Below are 22,563 nucleotides of genomic sequence, written 5' to 3' on the forward strand. Positions count from 1 at the left end.
CTGTGCCAGGGCTGGGCTCCGCACTCTCCCAGCCAGGAGCTGCCACATCCCAGATCTCACAGCTCCCTCTGTTGGCATCTGCTCGAACCTATCTGCAAGGATATACAGAAAGGTGGAAATGGATTTTTTTTTTTTTTTTTTTTTTTTTTTTTTTTTTGAGCAGGATCACCATGTGGAAGGTGATCTGTGTGTGGGGTGTGCCCCTCCTCACCCAAGAATCACTTCATTTGTGTCATTACTCTTAACAAGTGAGACTGGACCATGCCTGCTGATGCTTTACTGTCTACACCTTTGCTGAAGGCAGCTTTTCACTCATTTTTCCCAAATCAGTGAGAAGATGAAGCTGGATGAACTCTGAGTCTGATGTACACGTGAGGATGCTGTGAAAATCTGCCAGCCCAGCTCCTTTCGCTGCACAGCCTCCCCCAGGAGTTTATCATATCAAATATACTCCTCTGGCCCTCACTGATCACACAAATTAACACCTCTGCACTCAAAGCAAAACCACAGTTTGCAAACGATTCACTGCCTTTATTCTTTTTAGGTCCTTCCATAGCAAAAACTTGCAGACCACAAGCTTTGGCTTAAACAAAAAACAGTACAGATAAAACAGTTTCAATACTTCACCAAAGAGGTGTGATGAGAATGAAACATAAGCCTCAAGTGTAGGTCAAATATTTAACTTATCAGCCAGTCCCAGAGACAGATAACTTGGACAGCTCACTGGAATGGTAGCTGGATTCACAGAGAAGGCACAGCCAAACACTTTGCTTTGAAGATCAGTTCCAAATTTCCCAGCTGGCAGATCCAAGGGGTGGCCAAGCAGCCTAATTCAAATGTAAGTGATTTAAACCCATCAACTCCTCCACAAGAAATGCTGCAACCAGCAAAGAGAACCAGAACTGACTCCCTGTGCTCCTAGATGGCCAGGGAAGATGCTCTAAAACCCCACAAAACCCATGGGGATCTTTTTTCTGTCACTAAAGCAAAGGCCATGCAAGCAATCTGCTCAGACTGGACAAAGGACAAGCTGACAGGGATGGACAGGCTGCACAGCCTCAGGCCTCTTTGGCAAACCTGTCTGTGTTTGTGTTTGTTTTTTGTTACTGGCTGTTCTTCCCAATTTACTGATTTAAGATTCCCAGCAGCCTTCGTGGCCCTGCAGCACCCCAATACAGAGTGGTACCTATGGTGGCAAACAGCCTTTTAGAGAAAAAAGAGCACAGAAGGAGAAAAATAAAATACTTTCTTATCTCTCTGTCCCATCAGGCCACATAGATTCTTTATTTTCTTGGGAAGACATCAGGCAGTGCCATCCTTATCTCTAACTCTGCCCAGTAAGTGGCTCAGCTCAGATTAGTGATGCCCATTAGTGTCTCTGCAGTTAAAAGGCTGGCAGTATTTTCACTACAAACCAGGCCATTCAGAAAGCTTACACAGCTCCAAAATGTCTTCCAGGAAGAAATTTGGCCAAAAAAATATGGTGAGGAAGAGCATAATAGGATTTTTTTTTTCACCTGAATCTATAGCTTTCCTGCTATAGACCCTTGGGAAACCTGCTCCTAGCCTGAGATTTCTGGTAAGCACTACAGAAACCCAAGAGATCCTTTCAGGCTGCAATCAGGGGACTGGAGGAAAAGCAATGAATTGCTTTAATGTGAAATTCATCTTTAAAATTGATCCTACAGAACCAAACACTGGAGGCTGGCAGATCCTCCTCTTTGAGAAACAGTGCTGGATTTGGTGGGAGTACCACTCAAAACAAGCATGCAGAATCAGGCCTCAAGTACATAAAATATAGGATTTGGTGCTTAAATTTTAAAATATTTATAAATAACTTTAAGACATTCAAGCTCAGAGGTGTCTACAGCCAAGTATTTCCCTCTGACACAGGGAACCACAGGGATCCACATCCCTGTGGATGCCCAATGCAGAAATTTGATTTATGCTTAACATAGAAACAAAACCTGCCTATGCCAAGCTCTTTGGAAAGTCTCCCTCAGTGCTTTGAGAGCACGTGGAGGACACATCTAATCATGCAGAAAGCATCTGGGACTTGTAGATCCACAGCACAGAGCGTGACCAGTTCTTCCCATACATTCACAGCACTTCCCAAAGCAGCTCCAGAGGGAATTCCTCAGCTGCTGCTGCACTGCTGGGCCAGCCCAGCTAAGCCTGACCCCAGGGTCCAGCTCAGCTCTGCTCTCATGGTGGAGCTGGTCCACCTGGGCTCAGGGCTGGGGTGAGGCCACCAGGGAGAGAAGGGACACCTTGGGCCCTTGGGCAAAGCCAGGCTTGGCTTGGAGCCCTCTCCCAGCTCTGTGAGAGCAGGACTGGCACAGCCCCATGGCCCAGGGCACACACACAGCCCTGAAGGGAAGCCTGGAATTCACCTCACAGCCCTGGAGACCTGGCTGTACCTGCTGCAGAACAAAGGCACACGAGGGGGTTAAGGGCACAGGCTCTCGTTGGGGTGTTCCTGGGGTCACACCCCACAGGACACCTGGTGGCACAGCACAGCAGAGCATGGCAGCCCCACTCCCACATGGAGAAGCAGCTCCCCTCAGGAGCAGCCTTGGGGGACAGGCCAGGTCAGCTGCTTTGGCCACAAGGATATTTGTCCACGAGACACAAGCTGGGACAAACTGGTCTCACAGACCATATTCTCACTGGAGATGTTGAGCTGGATGGCTCTGCAAGCCACCAGCTACAGCCCTGAGCAGAAAAATGAACTCTAAATTTCTTTTCTCCCATGGGTTTCATCCAGACCCATTATGTACTTGGTTTCAGCATATTTTTTCCCATTAAAACACCTTAAAAAAAAAAAAAAGTAAAATGTTCTTTGGCACTTGTGCAAGAATGATCCATAGATGTGACACTCTCCTGTCCTTCAGCTGCTTCTTGGGCTCATCTCTAAAGATCCACATACTCAGAGTCTGTGTCCACCCTCTGGGCCTCTCCAAACAGGAGGAATGTGCAGAGCCCAATGCTGTTCACAGCTGCCACCAGGTTGAAAACAGAAATCCAGGAGCCAGTGGTCTCAATCAGGTATCCAGCCAGGTACACACAGATGACACCTGCAGAGGAGAAAATGCAAAGGCTCTGGGCTGGATCCTGCCCTCTGCAGGGAGAGGAAAGGAGGAGCTGCAGGAATGTACTTTACCTAGGAGGGCTCCTCCTGTATTTGCAACCCCTGGAAAGAAAAGGTGTGAAAAGAAATTGTGAAAACCCACAGACATGAGTGGTTTCATTACTGCCACCAACCCCTGGTCTGCATGTTGGGCAAAATGCCTTTGTGACTGTGGAATCACTGACTGGTTTGAGCAGGGATGGACCCTAAAGCTCAGCTCATTCCATCCTCCTGCCATGGCAGGGACCCCTTCCCCAAGCCCTGCTCCAAGCCCTGTCCAGCCTGGCCTTGGACACCTCCAGGGGCAGCCACAGCTGCTCTGGGCACTGACACAGCCCCAGCCCAGCCCTGGGTGCAGCAGAGCCCCTCAGAGAGGCACAAAGGCACCTTGGTGGTGCCACCTGCCCCAGCACTGCAGGTTTGTCACAGAAGGAAGCTGAGACTGCACACACAGGGCAGGCACTGCCCAGAGCTGCTCCTGCTCAAACCCTGATGCTGCTGACCATGTCCCCACCTCTCCAGCACAGCAACCCCACAGAATCCTTACCAAAGAGCAAGCCAGCACACGAGGGGGCCAGGTCCTGCACGTTTACTGAAATGCCACTGGTGAGAGACAGAGGGGGAGATCAGTGGCTGCTTGAATGGAACATGACTGCTTTTCTATCACTAACACATTTGATTTTTCAAACACAAGGAAAGCTCCTGGATAAGAAATAGCACTGGCAGGAGAGCTGAGAGTAAAGCAGGTGGGTATCAGAAGGAAAACAATTCAACTCAAAGTGTTCAGTGTTTAATTCCCCTCCTGCTCCATCTCCCTCCTACTGGCTGGTCCAAGCCCTTCCATGCTAGAGGTTTGCTGGATTATTTCCAAACTCCACCAGCCTCACAGGGTCCCAAAAACAAAGCTCAGGCAAGTGCCAGTTCTTGTTCTCACAGCCAGGTCTCCTCCAAGACCCCAAAATGCCAAACGTGCAGGGGAGCTGAGGGTCCCCATGGCTCTCCTCACCTGTGGTTGAAGGTCTGCAGTCCAACAGAGGCTGAGGCAAACACTATTGCTTTGCAGAAACTGGAGGTCTGGCCCAGGCACAAAGCAAAAATGCTTGAGACACCAGAGCCAATGACCTGGAAAAAAGGGAAAATTAAACACCACAGCACGTTTTCTGCAAGAAGAAAGCAACTCCTGCCACGAACAAACTGTTCCCTTTTCCAATGCCATGAGTTTGTGTGCACCTTGTGCTCCTTTTTCCCCCCCAATGTCCTTCTGTGCCAGAGGTGTGTCCAGAGGGATGTGATGCTGCAGATCAGAGGATACACTGTGTTCTCACCCAGCATTTCTATTTCTGCTCACCCTTGTATTGCTACTTCCTCAGTACCTAAGGGGTCATTTGGGATGACCAGGGACAGGTTGTGCAAGAAAACCCCTCCAGAGCACTCCCTGTGCTCAATGCTGCCATTAATCCAGGCTCTGTTCCCCAGCTAGGGTTTTCCTCTAGATGTCCTTTCACACATCCTGTGTAATGTGCAAAGGCAGAAAATGCTGTTTCCATCCATAATCCCTAACCCAGCTCCATGCAAGGTCTAGTCTGCCACATAATCAGAGTTTAAGTGGTAACTCAGGTACCTCTGCCACAGCTCCAGCTCTCTTACCTGCATGAACTTGCGGATGGTGATGGTTCTGTACCCTGGAGAAGAAAGAGACACTTGGAGTTAAGCACAGCTCACCTTGTTGTCCAGCCAGGAAACTACAACATAAGTAGATTTCAGATGCCCAGATGTCATCTCCACGTGGATATTGTGAATGAGGTCAAAGAGAGCCCCAAACACACTGATGGGATTTGGACACTGGACAATTTATTCTGCTTTATATCAGAACCTCACATTGTTTATTTGCTGGGTCTCCCCCCTACCAACAAGCCCTCCTCCTCCCACATCCCATAAGAGCTGAGGAAAAGCCATAGAGAGCTCTCACCTTGACTAATTAAATGATCAGACAGAAATCCACTGAACAAGCTCGTCGGAATTGCAACCAGCCAGGGGACTACATTAAACACCCAGCCCTGAAAAGGAGGGAAAACCAAGAGAGATTTGTTGTCAGAGCTGAGTTTTTTTGCAAATATTTTGACAGTCCACAGTTTACCTGTAGAAAAAAGAAATAATGAAGCACTCAGGACTTGTTTCAGCACCTGCACCCCCTTGGCAGAGCCAGCTCCCAGCTGCCCTGTGCCCCACTCCAAGCTCTGTGAGGGAGCAGATGCATCACAGCCTGCAGCATTTGCAGATTTTTGTCTTTCCTTCTTCCCCAGCAATGCTGCATCCAGAGGAGAGGCAGAAAAGTCTGGGAAAGAGGGATTAGACATGGCAAAGTTCACTGCTCAGCAAGATGACGTGGTGGGCAGCCACAGAGCCCTGGGAAGCTCAGTGTGGGTTTCCTGTGGGTCCTCAGCAGAGCTGCTGGCAAAATTTCCAGCAGCTTCCAGCTCATTAGCAGCATTACTGTGTGAGGCTGAGGGAGCAGAGCTGGATTTTCTAATGGCAGGATTAGGTAACATTATGAGTACCAACATCCTTCGGCCCATTTTCAATTAAGTGAGCTGCAGCTGTAATCACAGACCATTAGTGGTCAGCTGGATTACAGCTGCTCAGGGGCACTTTGGTGCCCAGATCCCACAGGAGCTGAAATCAGCATGGGCTAGGCTGGATTTCATCTCAGCTGGTGGAACCCACTCATCCATCCATGCACCCACCACCCCCAGCATCTCCCCCTTTGCTCAGAGCCCATCACCCTGTGGGGGCATCTCCCCTTCCTGTCTGGCTTTGGGCTGTGTGGGAGGCCTGAATGATCTTGGGCTCGAATAATCCTGTTAAAGATGCTCCTGGAAATCACACCAGGGTCCATCTGCATCTTTCCATGCCTTTGAAATCTGGGTCTGGGTCATTTTCGACAATGTTAGCCCATGGGCTCTGTGGGGTGGTGCTGTCTGTTGGCAGCAGCTCAGCACATCAACCCCAGCCTTGTCCCATCCCACAGCCCATCACCCTGAGCCAAACCCTCCATCACCTTCACTCAGGTGGCCACGGGCAGCTGCCCAGCTCACCTGCAGCAAGGGATTTTGGCCAGCAGGTGACACAGGTTACCCACAGTAGGGATCCTGAGCCATCCTTTAAAATCAAGCAGCCTCAGCCCGTTTTAAACTGCACAAAACGATTATCAGCTGCAGGAGCACTCTATAGAGCATCTTACATAAGGGCACCATGATATAATGCTTAACAGATGGTAAATTACTGCTGCACAAGCACATTACTCGAGGTGCACAGATCTTGTCACAACAATATGTTTGCTGGTTTAACACATGATTTTAATATAAATATCAAGTATGCCATAAAGAGCTTTACATATGTAATATGAAAAGGCATTTGTAAGCAGCTCTGGAAATTGTAAAAAGCTAACAGAGCCATTGTGGAGGAGACTGAGTTTCTGAGAACAAGATGAAAATGCCAGCTCTCAGCCCAGATCAGTACTGCCTGGCTTTTTGAAAAATGGGATTATCATTTGTGCTGAGGAGAGGGAAGCTTTTGTAGTATTTTTGAAGTGCACATTATTGTTATTAATGGTAATTGTAATTTTCACAGGCAGGCCTGAGCTGTACAATGTTAGTCCAGTTAAAAACCCTGTAAAAATATTAGGAGTGAATGGTGCTTATTTGCAACAGCATAATGTCATGAGCTTTGTGCTAGTTGAAAAATTATCTTTTTCTCAGAAGAAAAACAGTCTAAAACCCAATAAAACCTGCTCTTCCCTACATCCTTCATCATCCCTAAACAAGCAGCTAGAAACCAGCCTCTGCAATCTGGAGAGATCTCCAAAGCATGAGCAGAGGTGCCACAGCTCCAAACCCCACAGGGAAACCTCCCACCTCCTCCTGCCTCCCAGTGTGCTCTCACCAAATCCCTCTGCCATCATCTTCCTCACCTCCACCCCCTTTTGGCAGGCACCCAGCACAGCCTCCTTGGAACAGCAATGCCTCTGCTTTGGAGCCAACCCACCTTGGAGTCTGGAAAAGTTTCCTTAAAGAAAGTCGGCAGCCAGGAGAGCAGGGTGAAGAACGGTGCTGGCCGTGGAGAGCTGGGCGATGATGACAGCCCTGCAAATACACAGCTGAGAGGAAACAATCAGCAGGGACAGGTCATGCTGCCTGGGAAAGGAAGGGCACTCCAGGGGTCAGCTCCCAACAGAAACCCCGGAGATTTTTGTCATGGAGAGCTGCTCCTTTCGCCTTCCTGAGATTGTCGTCAGAGATTTTCAGCTCCAGCTGATTTTCAGCTTCAGATTGTCACTGCTTTCAGCTTTCTCCTTGCTGGTCCTTGCTGCCCCACCGCACAGCCCCGGGGCCAGGAGAGGTTAATTGAGGCGCTAATTATGCCACTGCATTTCCCTTCCAGCCCTGCAAGAACCCTCCTGCTCTGAGAAGTGTTTAGGGTTTTCTAGGGATTTGTTATCAGCTCCATTGTTATTCAAGGCAGGAATGGGTTTGCTGCTCTGCAGCCCCATCATCCTCCTCCTCCTCCTCCTCGCCTTAAAACAGCCCTTGGGAACAGCTTGGATGGGTTTCAGTACCCACTGCAGCATCCCAAAGGGAAAATGGCCATTAAAAAGATGTTTGGCAGCAATGAGAACTCAGCCCGTGCCACCCAGGGCTCCTGAGCAGCACTTGTTAGGAGCCCATTACAATCAGCATTTCCAACAAGACCCGTGGAAAATATCACTCTGGAGGAGCACAGGACTCATCCAGGGGGAACAGCCTGGGAAGGAGAAAGATTTGCCAGCAACATTCGAGGCTGACAGCCCTGTGGACAGAACATAAACCACCTTTGCCAAGCTTACCTTTGCAGCTCTTTATTTATACTGAAGGAATGAGAAAACTGGTTCTGCTTCTCAAATATATAAGTAAGTGGACAAAAACCACAGAGGCAGGAGAAATAAGCCCAGAGAGGAGAAAAGAGAGGATGCTGCCAGCCTGGCCAATGCATGCAGCTGCCTACCAGATTGGTGCCTTCCTGAACAGCTGCTTCCAGGGAACTTTGGTCTGCTTGGGCACTGAGAGGCCTCTTGTTAAACAGTTCATGGGGATGGTGAGTTCTGCAGGGAAGAAAACAGCCCAAGGAAAGCTGTGGTCAGTAATTACCTGTGCAGCCCTGGGACACTGCTGTACAACCACTTGTAATCTCCTTCTAGCCCTTGGTTTTTTGGCTCTACCAGCCTTGAGTGCTCATGGAAACACCTTGCTACACTGACCAAATTTTTTCCACACCCCTCCCCATCCAGCCACCTTCACCCATGTGTTTTATATCTTTTATAATGAAACAGAAGTCCCTTGGTACGGACTGGGTTTGGATTCTGTGCAGCACCAGACACACACCCAGCTTCCAGTGAGCTCAGATCCTACATACCACACTCACCTAATAATGCTGTAGCCAGGTGTAATGGTTTGTCCATATGTGGAATTACTCCTAGGCAGTTATTTGGGAAGAGATATTGTGGATTAACTGGTTTTTAAAAGCTCTGTGTGTAGATGCTCTTAGTTTGGAGTAAGTATCTTGTCCTGCTTTAGCTTAATCCACTTTGAAGATCATGCTCTGGTTTGTGTTTTCACTGGTGCTTAAAGAGTACTGAGGAGCCAGATCAGGCTCTCAGCAATGATATAATCCAGCGTGGGACTTGAAATAGGAAATCAGCATTGCAAGAGCTCAAATCCTGGTTTTTGGGTTGGGGATCTTGGGTGAGACACAGCGTGTGTTACAGAACACATCTGAGCAAAAGGCCTTTGTGTAAAACCAGGCATGATCTGGGAAACACACAGGAATTGCAAAAATAATGGAATCACTTTGTTCCCAGATCCTTGGGAGCACTGGCAGCCCCAGGGATCTGGACTCACCTTTCTCACTCAGGAGGTATTTGCAGGTGCAATAAACCCAGAGCAGAGTGAGCAAACCAGAGAAGTAGAAAACACTTTCCCAGCCGTACCAGTCCAGGAGGAGAGATCCTGCACCACCAATCAGCAGAGTTCTGCAAGGGAAAGCACTCAGATTTACTGGCCTGGCTGAGAGCTCAGACTGAGCACATTGATGGGAGACTGTCCCTGGGGTCAACACTGCTGTCACTGAACCACAGAACCCTAAAATTATTTGGGTTGGAAGGGACCTTAAAGCTCATCTTGTTCCACCTCCTGCCATGGGCAGGGGCACCTTCCACTGTCCCAGGTTGTTCCAAACCCCATCCAAACTGGTCTTGGACACTTCCAGGGATGGGGCAGCCACAGCTGCTCTGGGCACCCTGTGCCAGGGCCTCAGCACCCTCACAGGGAGAATTTCTCAGTCACTGCATGTGTGGGTGCTGCCACCAGTCCCACCTGTGCAACCTGTCCTGTTCCCTGAGTGGCATCTCAGGCCAGATCCTCAGTGGCAGGAGAAATCCCAAAGGGACCTTACCCTCACCTGCCTCTCACTGAAAAATGGTCATTGGGGAAAGAAAAGGAGGTTGGTGGTGTGCAGTATCCCAGAGAATGTTTAAAGCAGCAAAAGAAATGAGAACATTGGAAAACTAAGTGATTCAACACAGTGATATTTCTATTCAGCTTTTAAGCAACCTTCCCATTTAGAAAGGAAATTCTGATGGAGATCAGCAGAGGTGGAGAAGTTCTATTCTTCCCATCTATCAGAGAGGACAGGTGACCAATGCCAGGCTCTTCCTACTGAATTGGGCTGTTTCCCATAGTAATTAAATGTTGCAAACAGTCTTCAAAGTCTGGTTTGAAAAGAAAGAGAAAACAATACATAAATCCTTGGCAGGCAGGACAGCAACTGCCTGAGGCTTCCTCAGCTGCAGCAGGAGTCCTTGAGGACCCGTGGACCCACACGTACTTTGGGCTGTGAGTTTTGCCTCCAACTATTTAATGGCATTTCATCAGATAGGATGTCCAGAGCTGTCACAGCTGCTCAGAGGCCTCTGAACTCACCCAAACTGGGATCCAGTCCCCACTGTGCTGTAGGTGAAGGCTCGCTCGCTCTCCCGGACCCTCTGGGACAGCAGGCTGGCCAGGGATGGGAAGTACACCCCTGAGAGAAACAGCAGCAAGGCAGGGAGCAGTTAGGCAAAGAAACCCCAAATTTAAAAGATCCAGAGTGAGCAAAATGCTGAGACAAAGCAGCAGAAGCTTTCGTGAATTCAAACCAGGGATATAAAATAAACTGAGTGGATCCATCGCCATCAAATGGTTTTTTGTGCCTTCTCCGTAATCCCTTTTCATCACCACCACTGCTACTGTAAATCCATCAGTGCCAATGCACTTCCCAGTGCTGCAGCTTGGCAAGAGGGAAGGAAAATCACTCCAAATTATCCAAAAGTTTTGGCAAGGGCCAATTTTCTTTGAGTGTTTTGAAGGAGTTTTAAAAGGTGGAAAACCAAACGTGACCAGAAATGATTTCCAAAGCCAGCAGCCCCTGTCTGGCAAAGAGATTTCTACAGGGAAATGACTTGTCAGTGACTTTCTCTAGAAATGTCACTGGTTTTTCCCATGAAGTTCTGGATGTGGAGGCTGTTTTGAGCAGAGAATTGCCCAGACACCCATGGGAAGGGTTCATGCACTGCAAACCACGGGACTTGCATCTCAATGTGCTGCACGTGAGCCTCTGTGCAAGGAGGCCCCTGGACAGACAGACACACAGACAGTCAGGACAGGGGCCTCACCTTGCAGGAGCCCCATGAGGAACCTGGAGGAGGTCATAAAAACCAGATGGGCTGAGGTGATGTGGGTGAGCAGCGGGGTGAGGACTGTGAGGAACCCCCAGGCTGATGCTGAAAGGAGGAGGACTTTCTCACCTCCTATTCTGGAAGACAGAAAACACATTATCAAAGACAGCAGGGCAAAAGGGCAAAGTCCTCCAGCACAGACTCAAGTGCCCTTCCCAGTTTAACCTGTTTTTAGGAGCAGCCTTTTGGTCAAACCTGTTCTTCTCTTGGCCCTAGGGGAGTAGCTCTGACCTTTTCCCTTCCCCGTTCCTGCCAGCCCTGCCCATCCAACTGATCCCAGATATCTCACAGCACTGAGCCACTCAACTCTCTGATGGTGGTGGAGGGGAAGCCCAGCTGCTGCCACCATTCTGCTTCCAGCATTCTGCTTCTCTTAACCAGTGACGGTGTTTTCCATTTGCTCTTTTGCAATCCTCAGCTCTGCCTTTTACCATTCAGGTTTCTCTGGGTGTTTTCTTGCAAACTCTTAAGGACCTCAATTAAATAGCACAGTGCACTTCACAGATAATGCATCCCTTCCAGGCATGTGCTCCTCACAAAAGATTTCATAGAAAAGCTCTCTCACTAAGAATAGATTGGCTGGGGAAAGGGACTCAAGCAGGTAAGGATTCAGATCCTCCCTTACAGCCAGCTGGGGAAATTGTTTGCTTTTTAATTCATATGACACAATGGAGAGAGTTTTTCTAAACATGATAGAAACAGTGTATGGGGACTTGCTTGAGAAAAGACTGCAAGAGAATATAGGGCAGAAAGACTGGAAGTGCTGAACTGAAAACAAAGATCACCTGTGCAGATCAAATCAGAAAAGCTGTATTCACAGAATCCTAGAATCACTTGCAGGGATGAGACATCCACAGCTTCTATCTGGCCAGTCTAAAGTCCCCACATCCCTTCTCAGCCAGAGCTTCTCCCCATGGACACACTGGACCCTCCACCCCATCGCTGGGGTCTGGAACTGGAACTGAGGCGTCAAAACCAAGCTAAGCATCATTAAACCAAGAAAACATGAGAATAATTTCCAGTACTGATCACTGATGTGTCCTCCAACAATCTGTGTCAAGCAGTATCCCCAGAAGAAGCTGCTGAGCACGACACCAAACTGCTTCTTGTCCCAGTCGAAGTAGGAGCTGAGTGCCACGGCGCAGATGGGCACGGTGACACGGGCACAGTACAGCAGGCACGTCCCCAGCAGCAGCATCGCTGTCCACACACGGCATTCAGGCCTGCAGGGAGGGAGAGGAAGGTGGGAAAGGGCAGGGGGATGCTGGGCCCCCTGGGTCCCTGCACAGCCAAGGTTTGGGGGTCAGCTTGGCTTTGCCAGCCGAGTCTGTCTGGATAAAATGAAGGTCAGCACAAGTGCCCCGGGCACAGCGGTGCTGGCACAGAGTGCATCCCATCTGCTGGCTTTTAGGAATGGTGCCAGCTTCATCCCAAACACTATTTGACTCCAGCAGCAAATGTCTGTCCACAGGCTGCAAGGTGGAATGGGCTGCTTGGACATCACTGGCTGCAGATGGAGGGAAAGGCAGGAAGGAACCTGGTTTGTTTGCTTTTTTACCCCCCAAACAAAAAACTGTTCTTTAAAAGTTAAGGATAACAAAGGAAAGGTCAGGGCATGACTTGGAAGCACCTGCATGAGACACACCTCTTGGTAGCAGACATTAGTTATTTGGCATTTCTACCCATTCCCCAGGGGAGGTGATTTGTGTTACCCATCCTAAAAAGGAGGGATATGCAGGAATTTTTTAGAGAGACAAGACTTGATGGGCCTGAAGAGCTCAGAGAGATAAGCAAAATAATTAAGCCTGGACAGACAAGAAATTTTAGATAATAAAAGTCAAAATATGTTAACAGAATATATATTTCTGGGGTGTGAATTCTCAGCCTCAAGAAAAGGGCTCCTACAGGAGTAGGTGAGAAGCAAGTCAGTGATGGCTTCTGGAGCAAACAAACACATTTTGCTGCAAATGTCAGGTAAATCCCTCTGCCTTCTCTCAGCCATGCCACTTTGGGTGCCCCCCTTTGCCAGTGAATTACAGAGTTAAAAGCTGAGTAAGAACACCCACTATTGGTACTATTTGTGTTTGATTATTTCTCTGCCCAGAGGCCAGAGCACAAAGCACTGAGCTAACAGACTCTGTGCTCCAGGGGAATTCACTGTACCAGGGCAGTAACCTCTGGGCTTTCCACCCTGCTAAACACACCCACCCTCCATGTGGGAAACAACCTGGGTCACCTTTTACATCAAACAGAGAGCTGGTTTCTCTGTAGTGGAATGATGATAAATGTGGGTTAATCCCACACAGCACAAACCCATTTGTAAAGGTGTAAATGGGCCCTCACAGGGGGGAGGTGAAGGAACAATGAAAAGCAGAACAGGTGAACCTGCTGGAGATGGATTTATTGCTGTTTCCTGACAAGGCAGATAAGCAACTCAGGGCTAACCTCTGGCAGGAGGAACTGGAAGTGTTTCAGGTGGTGTTTAGAGGGCTGGAACTGTTGTTACTGTGCACACGCACGAGTGCACAGAATAACACAGGAACTGGCAAACCTCACGTCTCTTTGCTGGAGGAATGAGTACCCAGGGCTTGACCTGCCTCAGTCATTCCAACCAGCTGGGAAATGCTCTCAGAGCCCCTTCCTGGGCTTACCCTGAGAGGAAGTTATCTTCAGTCATATCTCCATTTGCTGCAAAACCAGAGGTGGGCTGGTTTTTAATCACCAGCCCCAGCCAGTTCCAGGAACAGTGGCTCCACTGACCCCAGCCTGCCACAGAAAAGCACAGGGAAATCAAAGGCTCCAGGACACTGCATGTGTGGGTCAGAGAAACCCCAGCAGGACAATACAACAGGAGATTTTGGGGTATAAATCCCCCACCAAAGGCAGAGGGCAGGTGGGGATAACCAGCCATGGAAAACCTTTCAGAGCTGGGATGCTTCCAGGCACAACTCCTGCCTGCCCTGCCCAAATGGGCTGCTGCCAGTCCAAGGCCATAATCTCTGTTATCTCCAGGAGCACAGCACTGATAAATTTGAGCTACTGAACCTGCAACAATCGAGGTGATGGAGTAAAGCACAGCAGCCAGTGATGTGTGGAGGTATTTTCTATTATTTAGCCACTAAGATAGTCTGTAAATTGCACTTTTCCCTTGCAGCAAAGGGAAACCTTTATGAGCTTTCACTGGAGTGGGGCTGAGCTCTGTATCTCCAGTCATTCTGGGGTGTTCAGAATAACCTGCTGTTATCCTGATAAGCACAGCAGCACTTTATTACCAGATTAACAGTTCTTCCTTTATCCTAAACCCTGTATAACTCTGCAACAAGGTGTAAGAGGGAGAGAATAAGACCTGAGCATCTCCAGGATTCTTTACTCCATTTCTCTCAAGAAGCCTCTCCAACTGATGTTCTGACAAAACTCCAGGGATATATTTTTCTCTTGACTTTTATTTTTATTCCAAAGTACTAAATAAATCTCTGGGTGTATGACACACTCTCAATGTTCTCTTTGACTACTACTCCACTCTATATTCTCTTCCTTTATGTTTAATTACATCAGTAGGGATCATGCTCACAACAAGTGGAGAATATAATGATGGCTTCAGACTACCTCTGCCTCTGTAGGCAGCACATCCAGCTAGGAAAATCCATGCAAAGAGTATGAGTGTCAAATGTAATCAGTAGCTGCTCACACCCACCTGGAAGCATGGCAGGAATGATTTCCCTGCAAGGACAATGACGTGCTTGCATCACAGGAAAGAGCTTTGTAAATGCATTTTCTCCTAATTATAGTTATCACAGAGGCTGCAGATGACTCAACGTTCTGCTCAGTGCAAAACAACAACAGCAGAGGTTACACAGGAGGAACCTGGACTAGCACAAAGACAGGAATTAAACCCCTCTTTTCAAAGCTAAGGAATAGTGACAAATCAAACCGAAGTTTTTGTGGGTGACATCAGCCATCTGAGAAGTGAAACCTCACCAGGGGTAACAGATTAAATCTAACCCATCCCCTGGAGAGGGAGGGAGACAGAATGTGCTGCAGATAACCAGCCTAAGTCAGAGCACAGGAAATCACAGCCACTGCTGCCACTGGTGCCACCAGCCTGATTCACCCTCCAGACCAAGCATCCCCCACCAAGATCCCTGGGCCAGTCCTGGCTATATGTGGCAGGCACTTCTGTGGGAGGGGCCAGCCCTCCACACCTTTGACAGGGAATCTCTGGAGTTTTTCTGGAGCCACCAAACTGATGTAATCTGGTGCTGAGTGATGGCAGTGGCTCCTCAGTGCCCAGCCTGGCGTGCAGTCCCCTCCTCCCCACAAGAGACAGGCACTGCAGGTGCATCCCCTCCTGCACATCACCGAGACTCTCTCACTGAGCAAAGCAGCCATGCAGCCAGAAACACTTCCTATTTCACAAACCTCCAACCACCACTCAGACTATAATTAGCCCAAGCCCTTATGACTCTTCCTGGGTGGCTTTTTGAGCAGCCCTGTCTGATGTCCCTTGGTTCTCCTCCTCCAAATGCAGCCTTGGACACTGGGTGGAAATGGCTTTGCTTCCAAGCATCCCCTGATTTCCTTGAGACCCAGCTCCCACCAACCAAATGGATCCCCCAGTCAGGGCACAGTGGTTAGGATGGATTTTTCAAGGATGCCTGAGATCCCCAAAGGGGCAAAAGCAAGCTGAGCTGTCTGGCAGTGCAAGCAGGGCCAGCAGCACAGGGTATCTTTATTTGCAGTGTGTTTTCCTGCTGGAGGAATTTCTCCAATAGATGCCACAGAGCAAATATTTATTCAACTTTTATTTCTCTTGACTCGCCTCCCTCCTTTGCCCCGGTCTGCAGGGCTCTGGCAGACACTCAGGTCACTGTTGAGATGGACTCTCTGGGGTTCAGGCTGTCAATTACATCCCAGTTTAGCCCCTCCAAGGCACGAGTCAGGACCTCCAGGTATTTTCAGGTGCTAAGAGAGCTGTGTTAGACAGCATGACTACGAACAGCCTGTCCCAGCAACAGCTCTTGGCCAGAAGCCATCTGCAATATCTGTGGGTGTTTTCCTTAACTAGAAGAAGAACTGGGAACTGCAGCTCCTGATCTGCACAGGATGGGCACAGGGACCATCAGCAGAGCACAACACCCACCTCCCAGGGAGGGCATCTCTACCTCAGTTCCCCTCTCTAGAGAGAGATCAGAAACAGCTCCTGGGAGATGCACAGAGAGCACATCAGTGCCGTCACCCCCTGTGCCCCCAGCCCTCCCGCTGTCCCAGCCACCAGCAGGGGACACTCCCCAGGCCCTGGCAGAAGCCCAGGGCAGAATGGGGGTGAGCCCACACGCTGGTACTGAGCTCCCAGCCACGCCACCAGCTCCAAACACAGCACACCCAGCAGCCCAAGCTGCGGCCACCCCCACCCAGGGGAATGTCCCCAGCACTGGCAGCTGGTGCCTGTGGTCCCCCTGTCAACCATGGTGTGTCCACACTTCCCTCATCACCCATTCCCAGGCCCACGGGATCATCCTCCTTCAAAAACACTCTTCTCCAGCTTCCCTGCCTATAGCTTTAATTTACAATCATCTCCACCACGAGCAGGACTGACTGACGTGGCACCAACACAGCAGCCATGCAGACACCCCTGTGCCAGGAGATAATGCCCAGGTTGTTATTTTTAACCCTGTTTGACAGTCCTTTCACTTCTCATTCTTTGTCTTTCTCAACAATCTCTCCTTCAAAATCTAACATGCTTGTCAAGAGAGAGGCTTGGAGTAATTTCTCCCCCCACTCCTCAAGCAGATTTTGTCATGCTCTAGACCAGCTCCAAGCTAATGATTTGTCACTGTCAAAACTAGCTTTGGGGTTTAGGGGAGACTTGTTGGATTTTTTTTTTTTCCCAATCCAGCTAGCAGCCAACAAGAGCAGCACAGAGGACACAGGGCTTTTTTTCCTGGGAAAGCTGCTGGCTTCCTGTCTGCCTCCTGTGCTCAAGCTCCCTCCACAGAGCTGCAGATGGCAACAAAGTGGTGTTCAGCAAACGAGCTCTGGGTTTATTCCCTCTCTTCATTTCTTGCTTTCGGCAAAAGCAAAGATGAAATTAAATTTCAGCAGCTCATATGAGCTGGAAGTAGTTGTTGAGTCCAGGTGGAGGTGGTGAGAAAACATTATAATAAAGCAGAGGCATGCTTTGCACACTGATCTGAGGGCATACATGGATCAGTCAGGAATGAAATGTGTGCCCTGCTTATGTTTTCCATGTGAAAAAAGTTCTCAGCAAGGTCACTATTAAACCCGGGGTGAGGAACTTGTAAAACAAATATCCCAACCACTAAAAATACCCCAAATAACCAACTAAAGCTGCAACATTATGTTGATAAAAGATGAGGGGCACAGAACTCAGAAGAAACAACTGACTGTTGTCTCTGGGCAAAGATCAGGTGACTGGAGATCAGCCTGTGGCCAGGGGTAAGACTCCTTTTATCTCTGGAGCTTAAAGAAACTTTTATAATCACCCCTTGTCTTCAGGTGTAGCCGGAGGCTGGGAGATGCAGAGTGGCTTCTGGAGTCATTTGCTTTCCCAGGGCACAGTGAGTTTTTCATGCTGCTTTTCTCTCCTGGAGGCACCATCCAAATTGTGAGCCCCACATCCAGTGCTGGATCTGCTGGTGGCTTTGTGTGCAGCCTTCAGCAACTGATTTCTCTTTTCACTGCTTTGGTCTTCCCTCAGTCAAACCAGAAATGTTTAAACACATCCTCTGCCCAAGGGGTTCTGCTTTGGCATGTCAGGATCATCATTAAGAAATGCTCTCTAACTGTCCAGATGTGCCTCATAAGCATGAGGGCTTTTTCAAGCCCCAAACAGAAATCGCCAAGTGCTGTTCTTGGAAGAGATGTGTGATAATGGAGCCATTGGAAACCTGCAGAAAAGTTTGGGAAAGGCAGGCAGGAGAAAACACAAGGCAAGAAGAGTGGAAGAGGAAGGAGAAGCCAGTTGGAAAAAGGGAGGACAAAAGAAGAAGGAGCATGAACAAAGATGGAAAAATAAACCTGCCAAGATAACTTTTTATCTCTCCTTGCAGTGACAGATCTTGGAAGGCTGCCTGGCATGTCTTTTGTTGGAGCATGAAAAGAGAACCCATGTCACTTCCCCCACTTGATAAGACCTTGTCCCCATGGCAGTAACTCACTACTTGGAATATATGAAAGTTATTTATTTGCATATACTGTTCACAAATTGTCCACCAAATTCACTTCACCCAATGAGGTACTTGATACAACTTGACAAACCTGCTCCAATGATCTGGCGGCTCATTCCCCCTTTTTGCTCCTCCTTACTCAACCTCCGCCTGCCCAGTTTACTTTTAGGCCATAAAACCTCCATAAAATCTTCCTAAAGAAGGGTTGTGACCACCTCTGTGTCTACATTAAACAATGGGGACACGATCTCAGCTGCTGTGAACTACAGCAATATAGATAATGATCTGAGGTGCCTTAGGGTTATCCGGCTGCTCCTTCCCATTAACGGGATTCTCTCAATTATTAGCAGCACTTAGCATGGTCAGAATCACTTAAAATGTCTGTCTCGATCAACAGGCTGTTTTCATCACTTTTGTTTTGGAAAGTGTTATCTATGTTTTGCATTTTTCCGAAGAGATTTGAGAAACAGGAGAGCTTGTTCTGGTCAAATGTTTTCTTGTTTTTTTTTTTTGTTTTTTTCCTAGAGGAGAAGCCTATAAACTAAAGTTTTTCCTCATGAAAATCCGGTGTGAGGTCCCACCACTCCCACTTCTCAAAGACTTAGGGAAAAGTTAGCAAGGGGGAGACAGAGAAGGAATTTTCCTAAGTGCTTTGGGGGGAAAAAACCTTCAAATGTTAAGCGCCTCTGTGCCAAAGGTCTTCTTTAAGACCCACCCCGTTACTCAGAGTGAGCGTGGATTTGATGAGACATCCCAATCTGTGAGTGCAGGATTCCCCCTCGGGACAGCAGTTCAGAGCCTGCTGCCCCTGCAGAGAGCCACGGACGAGAAACACCAACTCATCCAGGGGCAATCCCTGCCCTGGCCCCGTGTCCCTGTGCTTTGGCACGGGTGCCACCCGTCCGTCCTGCGGCTGTCACCGCAGTGTGACCCCAAGGCGAGGGGAAGGGGGGAGCCCCAGGGCTGGGCACCACGGCGGCAGCCACACATCAGCAGCTGAAACCGAGCCAGATTTCTCAAGCACAGGGAGTCCAGGGGCTCCCAGCTTGGAAAAGCCTCAGACCATGAATTCCAGCTGCCCCACTGGTACTTTGGAATCACCATCTCACTCCACCTCAGATGGGAAAAGGGGCTGATCCTGAGGTCTTGGTGCTGGATGAATTTGTCAGGGAGGCAGAGAGGAGCAGCACCGGACACTGGATCACCCTGCCTCTGCCTGTGCCCCTGCTGTTAGAGGCGCTCACTGGGGGTTTAACTGCATTTTAAGTATTTTAATGACTTTGCATCAAGAGCAGTTCAGGCTGTCTAGCTTGCTGCCCAGCTCCTATTCCAGACTTTATCTCAATGAATGACTATCGCCAGTACAAACATCCCCACTGGAACACTTCGATAAGAACCTCATAGCGGTTTTGTGTTTAATTCACTGATTACAGGCCAGAAATAAGCTCAATAGTTGGTTTTTGTTTTTTTTTTTTTCCCCTTGTTTTTCACAGTAATTCCCTATCTTCCCCCTTCTTTCTACCCTCCCTGCGGCAGTCCGGAGGAGCGAGACAGCGGGAACCGCTCGGGGCGGCGGGACCGTATCTCTCCCGAGGGCAGCAGCGCGACAGGGACAGGAGGGTCCCGGTCCGACGGGGAGCACCAAGCTCCTCCGGAATCGCCTCTCCGGGAGCGCTGCGGGCCGCCCGACCGCCTCCATCCCGGAGCCGCATCCTTCCCGGGAGCTGCGGGGACCGAGGATGCGGGGAGGGCACCGGCGAGTCCCGGAGAGCGCCGCCAGCAGCGGAGCGGCTTCCCCGGGAGCGGGAGAGGCTCCAGCCTTACCTGGACCAGTAGGGCTCGATGCCGCCATCCCGCCTCATGCCGTCGCGGGGGCCGCTGCCCGGGGGCGCATTCCTGCCGCCGCCCCCCGCGGCCATGCGGGCAGCGCCTTCCGCCTCCCCGGCTCACATCGCGGCCCCGCCGCCGCTCCCTCCCCCGCCGGGCCGCGGCCACGTGTCAGCGCCTCCCGCCGCCCCCGCCCGCCGCGCCGGGAAGTCCCGCCCGGCCCGGTGCCGGTGCCGCTCTGCCGGCCCCGGCAGCCGCGGAACCGGAGGGCTCCGGAGGGGCAGGTGCCGGCCCCGGCGAACCGCGGGGCTCTGCTCGTTCACTCTGCTCCGGTCATTGCTGACACCCCCAGCGGGCACAGCGAGGGCACGGAAAGAGGGGACGGAGCGGGATCTGTCCTTCTGCTCCCGTACCTGGGCAGGGAATCGCTCCCTGCTCCCGCTGCTCTCATGGGTTTGCCGGCAGAAAAGTCTCTGCTTCTGCTTTTTAAGGATTAGAAGCGAGTATAACCTTCGCTTCCGAAGATAAACTAAATAGGGATGAGTGGTGTTACAGCTTGATTTATGTCTGTTGGATAGAGGCGCTGCCTTGCTGTATCTGAAAGAGATAATCAAACTCCTTTGTGGAAATAAATAATTGAAATGATGCTTATCTCAGTCCGCAACAAAGGGACTCGTGACTCACTTAAAGATCATGAACGAGCAGGCTGGAGGAGCCTTGTTGAGGCATCGTTCAGGTGATGCTGTGGCCGATTGCAGCCTGGAAGCTGGAACGGCAAAACTTCGGGTGAGCAAAGGATGGAGGAGCTCCCGCACAGCCTGAGCAAGGTCGTGCATGGCCCCTGGGAAAGGTACCAGGGCTGCTGGGCTGCACCAAAACGCGCAGGTGCAGGGCAGACACCTCCTGTCAGCTATTCCTGCAGCCAGAAACCGCTCAGTCCTTGGTGGAATGAAGCCTTTAGTGGACTAATATTTAGGTAATTCAAATATCCTTCTCCCAGCATGAATCCCTTGGCAGGCCCCTGATGAACAGTTTGCTATATAAATCAGGAGGCAAAACGCTATTATTGAGCTGAACCTTTGAGAGTGAAGTAGCAAAAAGGTGAAATACACACCAAAGACAGCTCCACAGAGGAGGTTGCTGAAAAAGTAAAAATCATCAAGTCATACTTTATCCTTTGCTTTTATTTCTTCCTCAGAAAAGAAGAGATCTTCCCCAAAAGGCCTGTGGCATAGTCAGGCACAGTCACACAGACCTGCTGCACACAGAGAACACAAATACAACGAGCTTTGCTGCAAGTAGAGACTGAGGGGAACCACGTGTAGTAACCACTTTAGCTTTCATTTAGTTGTAGGCTTTCCTCCCTTTATTTGGGCAGGAAATGAAACTATGAAGTATTTTTATTCACTCTGCTACTGCCCCCTTTTCCAGAAGAGGGAGCCAAGTCATGGCAAATTGCAGCCAAAAATGTAAACCACTGACAATGTATTTTGGGTTTCTTAAACTGTATGTATGTTTGGAGTTTAGTTAACTCGAGGCAGGAGGGGAGATGGGATCTGATGTAACTACAGAAGTGAAATCCATGCAATAAGCTCAGGAAAGAACTGAAGAGCCTTGGGCATGGTAGAGTAACCACAGATGCAGAAAACTTATGAACTCATAGCCAGGTATGAGGAATCCTGTGCTCAGTCTCACCGCTGAGGGGTGCAAACATTTCCAACACTGACACTGCAACAATGAATCATACTTTCAGTGAGTTAGTAGTTGAGTTGGAAATCAAGCACAAATTTTCATTATTTTTGTACTCTTTTGTTCCTTTCCTTGTCTTGCTCAGAGCCACCTCTTCAATTAGGAGCTTGACTAATCTGCCTCTCAGATAAGAAGCTACTTTCACTGTCCAAACCACTGCAGTTGAAAGTGTTTGAGTGCAACATCCATCACATTCACATAAATAGATTTAAAGAGTAAATACACAAACATCATTCTTTTTACTGCTGTATGATTTTCTATAGGCAAACCTCCCACCAAGCTGATTAAATGACAAATGGAATCAGCTCAGAGGACAGGTGCTGACTAAAGAAAATAATCTTACACAAGAATACAACCTCCTCTCATTTTTCCTGTGTTCAGCTTAATCTGTCAAAAGGTTAAACCAAACAAAAGATTATTGGGTTAATGTTTGACCTGACATTTACTATCCCTGTAGTTCACCCATACAATGGTTGAATTATTTGAAGATTTTATGAAGTTAAGCACAGATTAGGATCAATTCCTGAAAGGGTAAGAATGGAGCAAAAGGCTCATACATTCCATGAAGGACAATTGTTGTCTCCTGAAAGGACAGTGACTGCAGCTTGAGAGTTCCCTAACCCAGCAGTTTCAATGCAACTTCTCCATACAACAGAGAAAACACACGTGGGTTTCTACTGCTACATAATCCAACTTGGCAAAATTACTAAGCAGCAATACACTGAAAAAAAGCAAATTTTCAGAGAAGTTGGCAAATTAAGCCTGCTTGTAAATGAACAGCAACTTCTGTGCAGCCACTCATCCAGGTGAGATAAGGTAGCAGGATATTGTTGGAATCACATTGTAATCCTCATGAAGAGCAT

The 22,563-nt window shown here is 49.1% G+C and overlaps 1 protein-coding gene across 1 annotated transcript; it reads right to left on the reverse strand.

The window, feature by feature from the left end:
- Positions 1-516: 516 nt before the first annotated feature.
- Positions 517-20,043, reverse strand: SLC17A9 (solute carrier family 17 member 9). Its single transcript, XM_036396035.2, is given in 14 exon segments — positions 517-3,077; positions 3,164-3,193; positions 3,678-3,733; positions 4,137-4,252; positions 4,778-4,812; positions 5,100-5,187; positions 7,175-7,234; positions 7,236-7,272; positions 8,171-8,267; positions 9,064-9,194; positions 10,144-10,243; positions 10,875-11,014; positions 11,963-12,160; positions 19,949-20,043. Coding segments are annotated over 14 exon segments (1,347 nt in total). The 3' UTR covers positions 517-2,913.
- Between the last annotated feature and the right edge of the window lie 2,520 nt (positions 20,044-22,563).

The sequence above is a fragment of the Molothrus ater genome, chromosome 17 (genome assembly GCF_012460135.2).
Source record: "Molothrus ater isolate BHLD 08-10-18 breed brown headed cowbird chromosome 17, BPBGC_Mater_1.1, whole genome shotgun sequence".
Lineage (NCBI taxonomy): Eukaryota > Metazoa > Chordata > Aves > Passeriformes > Icteridae > Molothrus > Molothrus ater.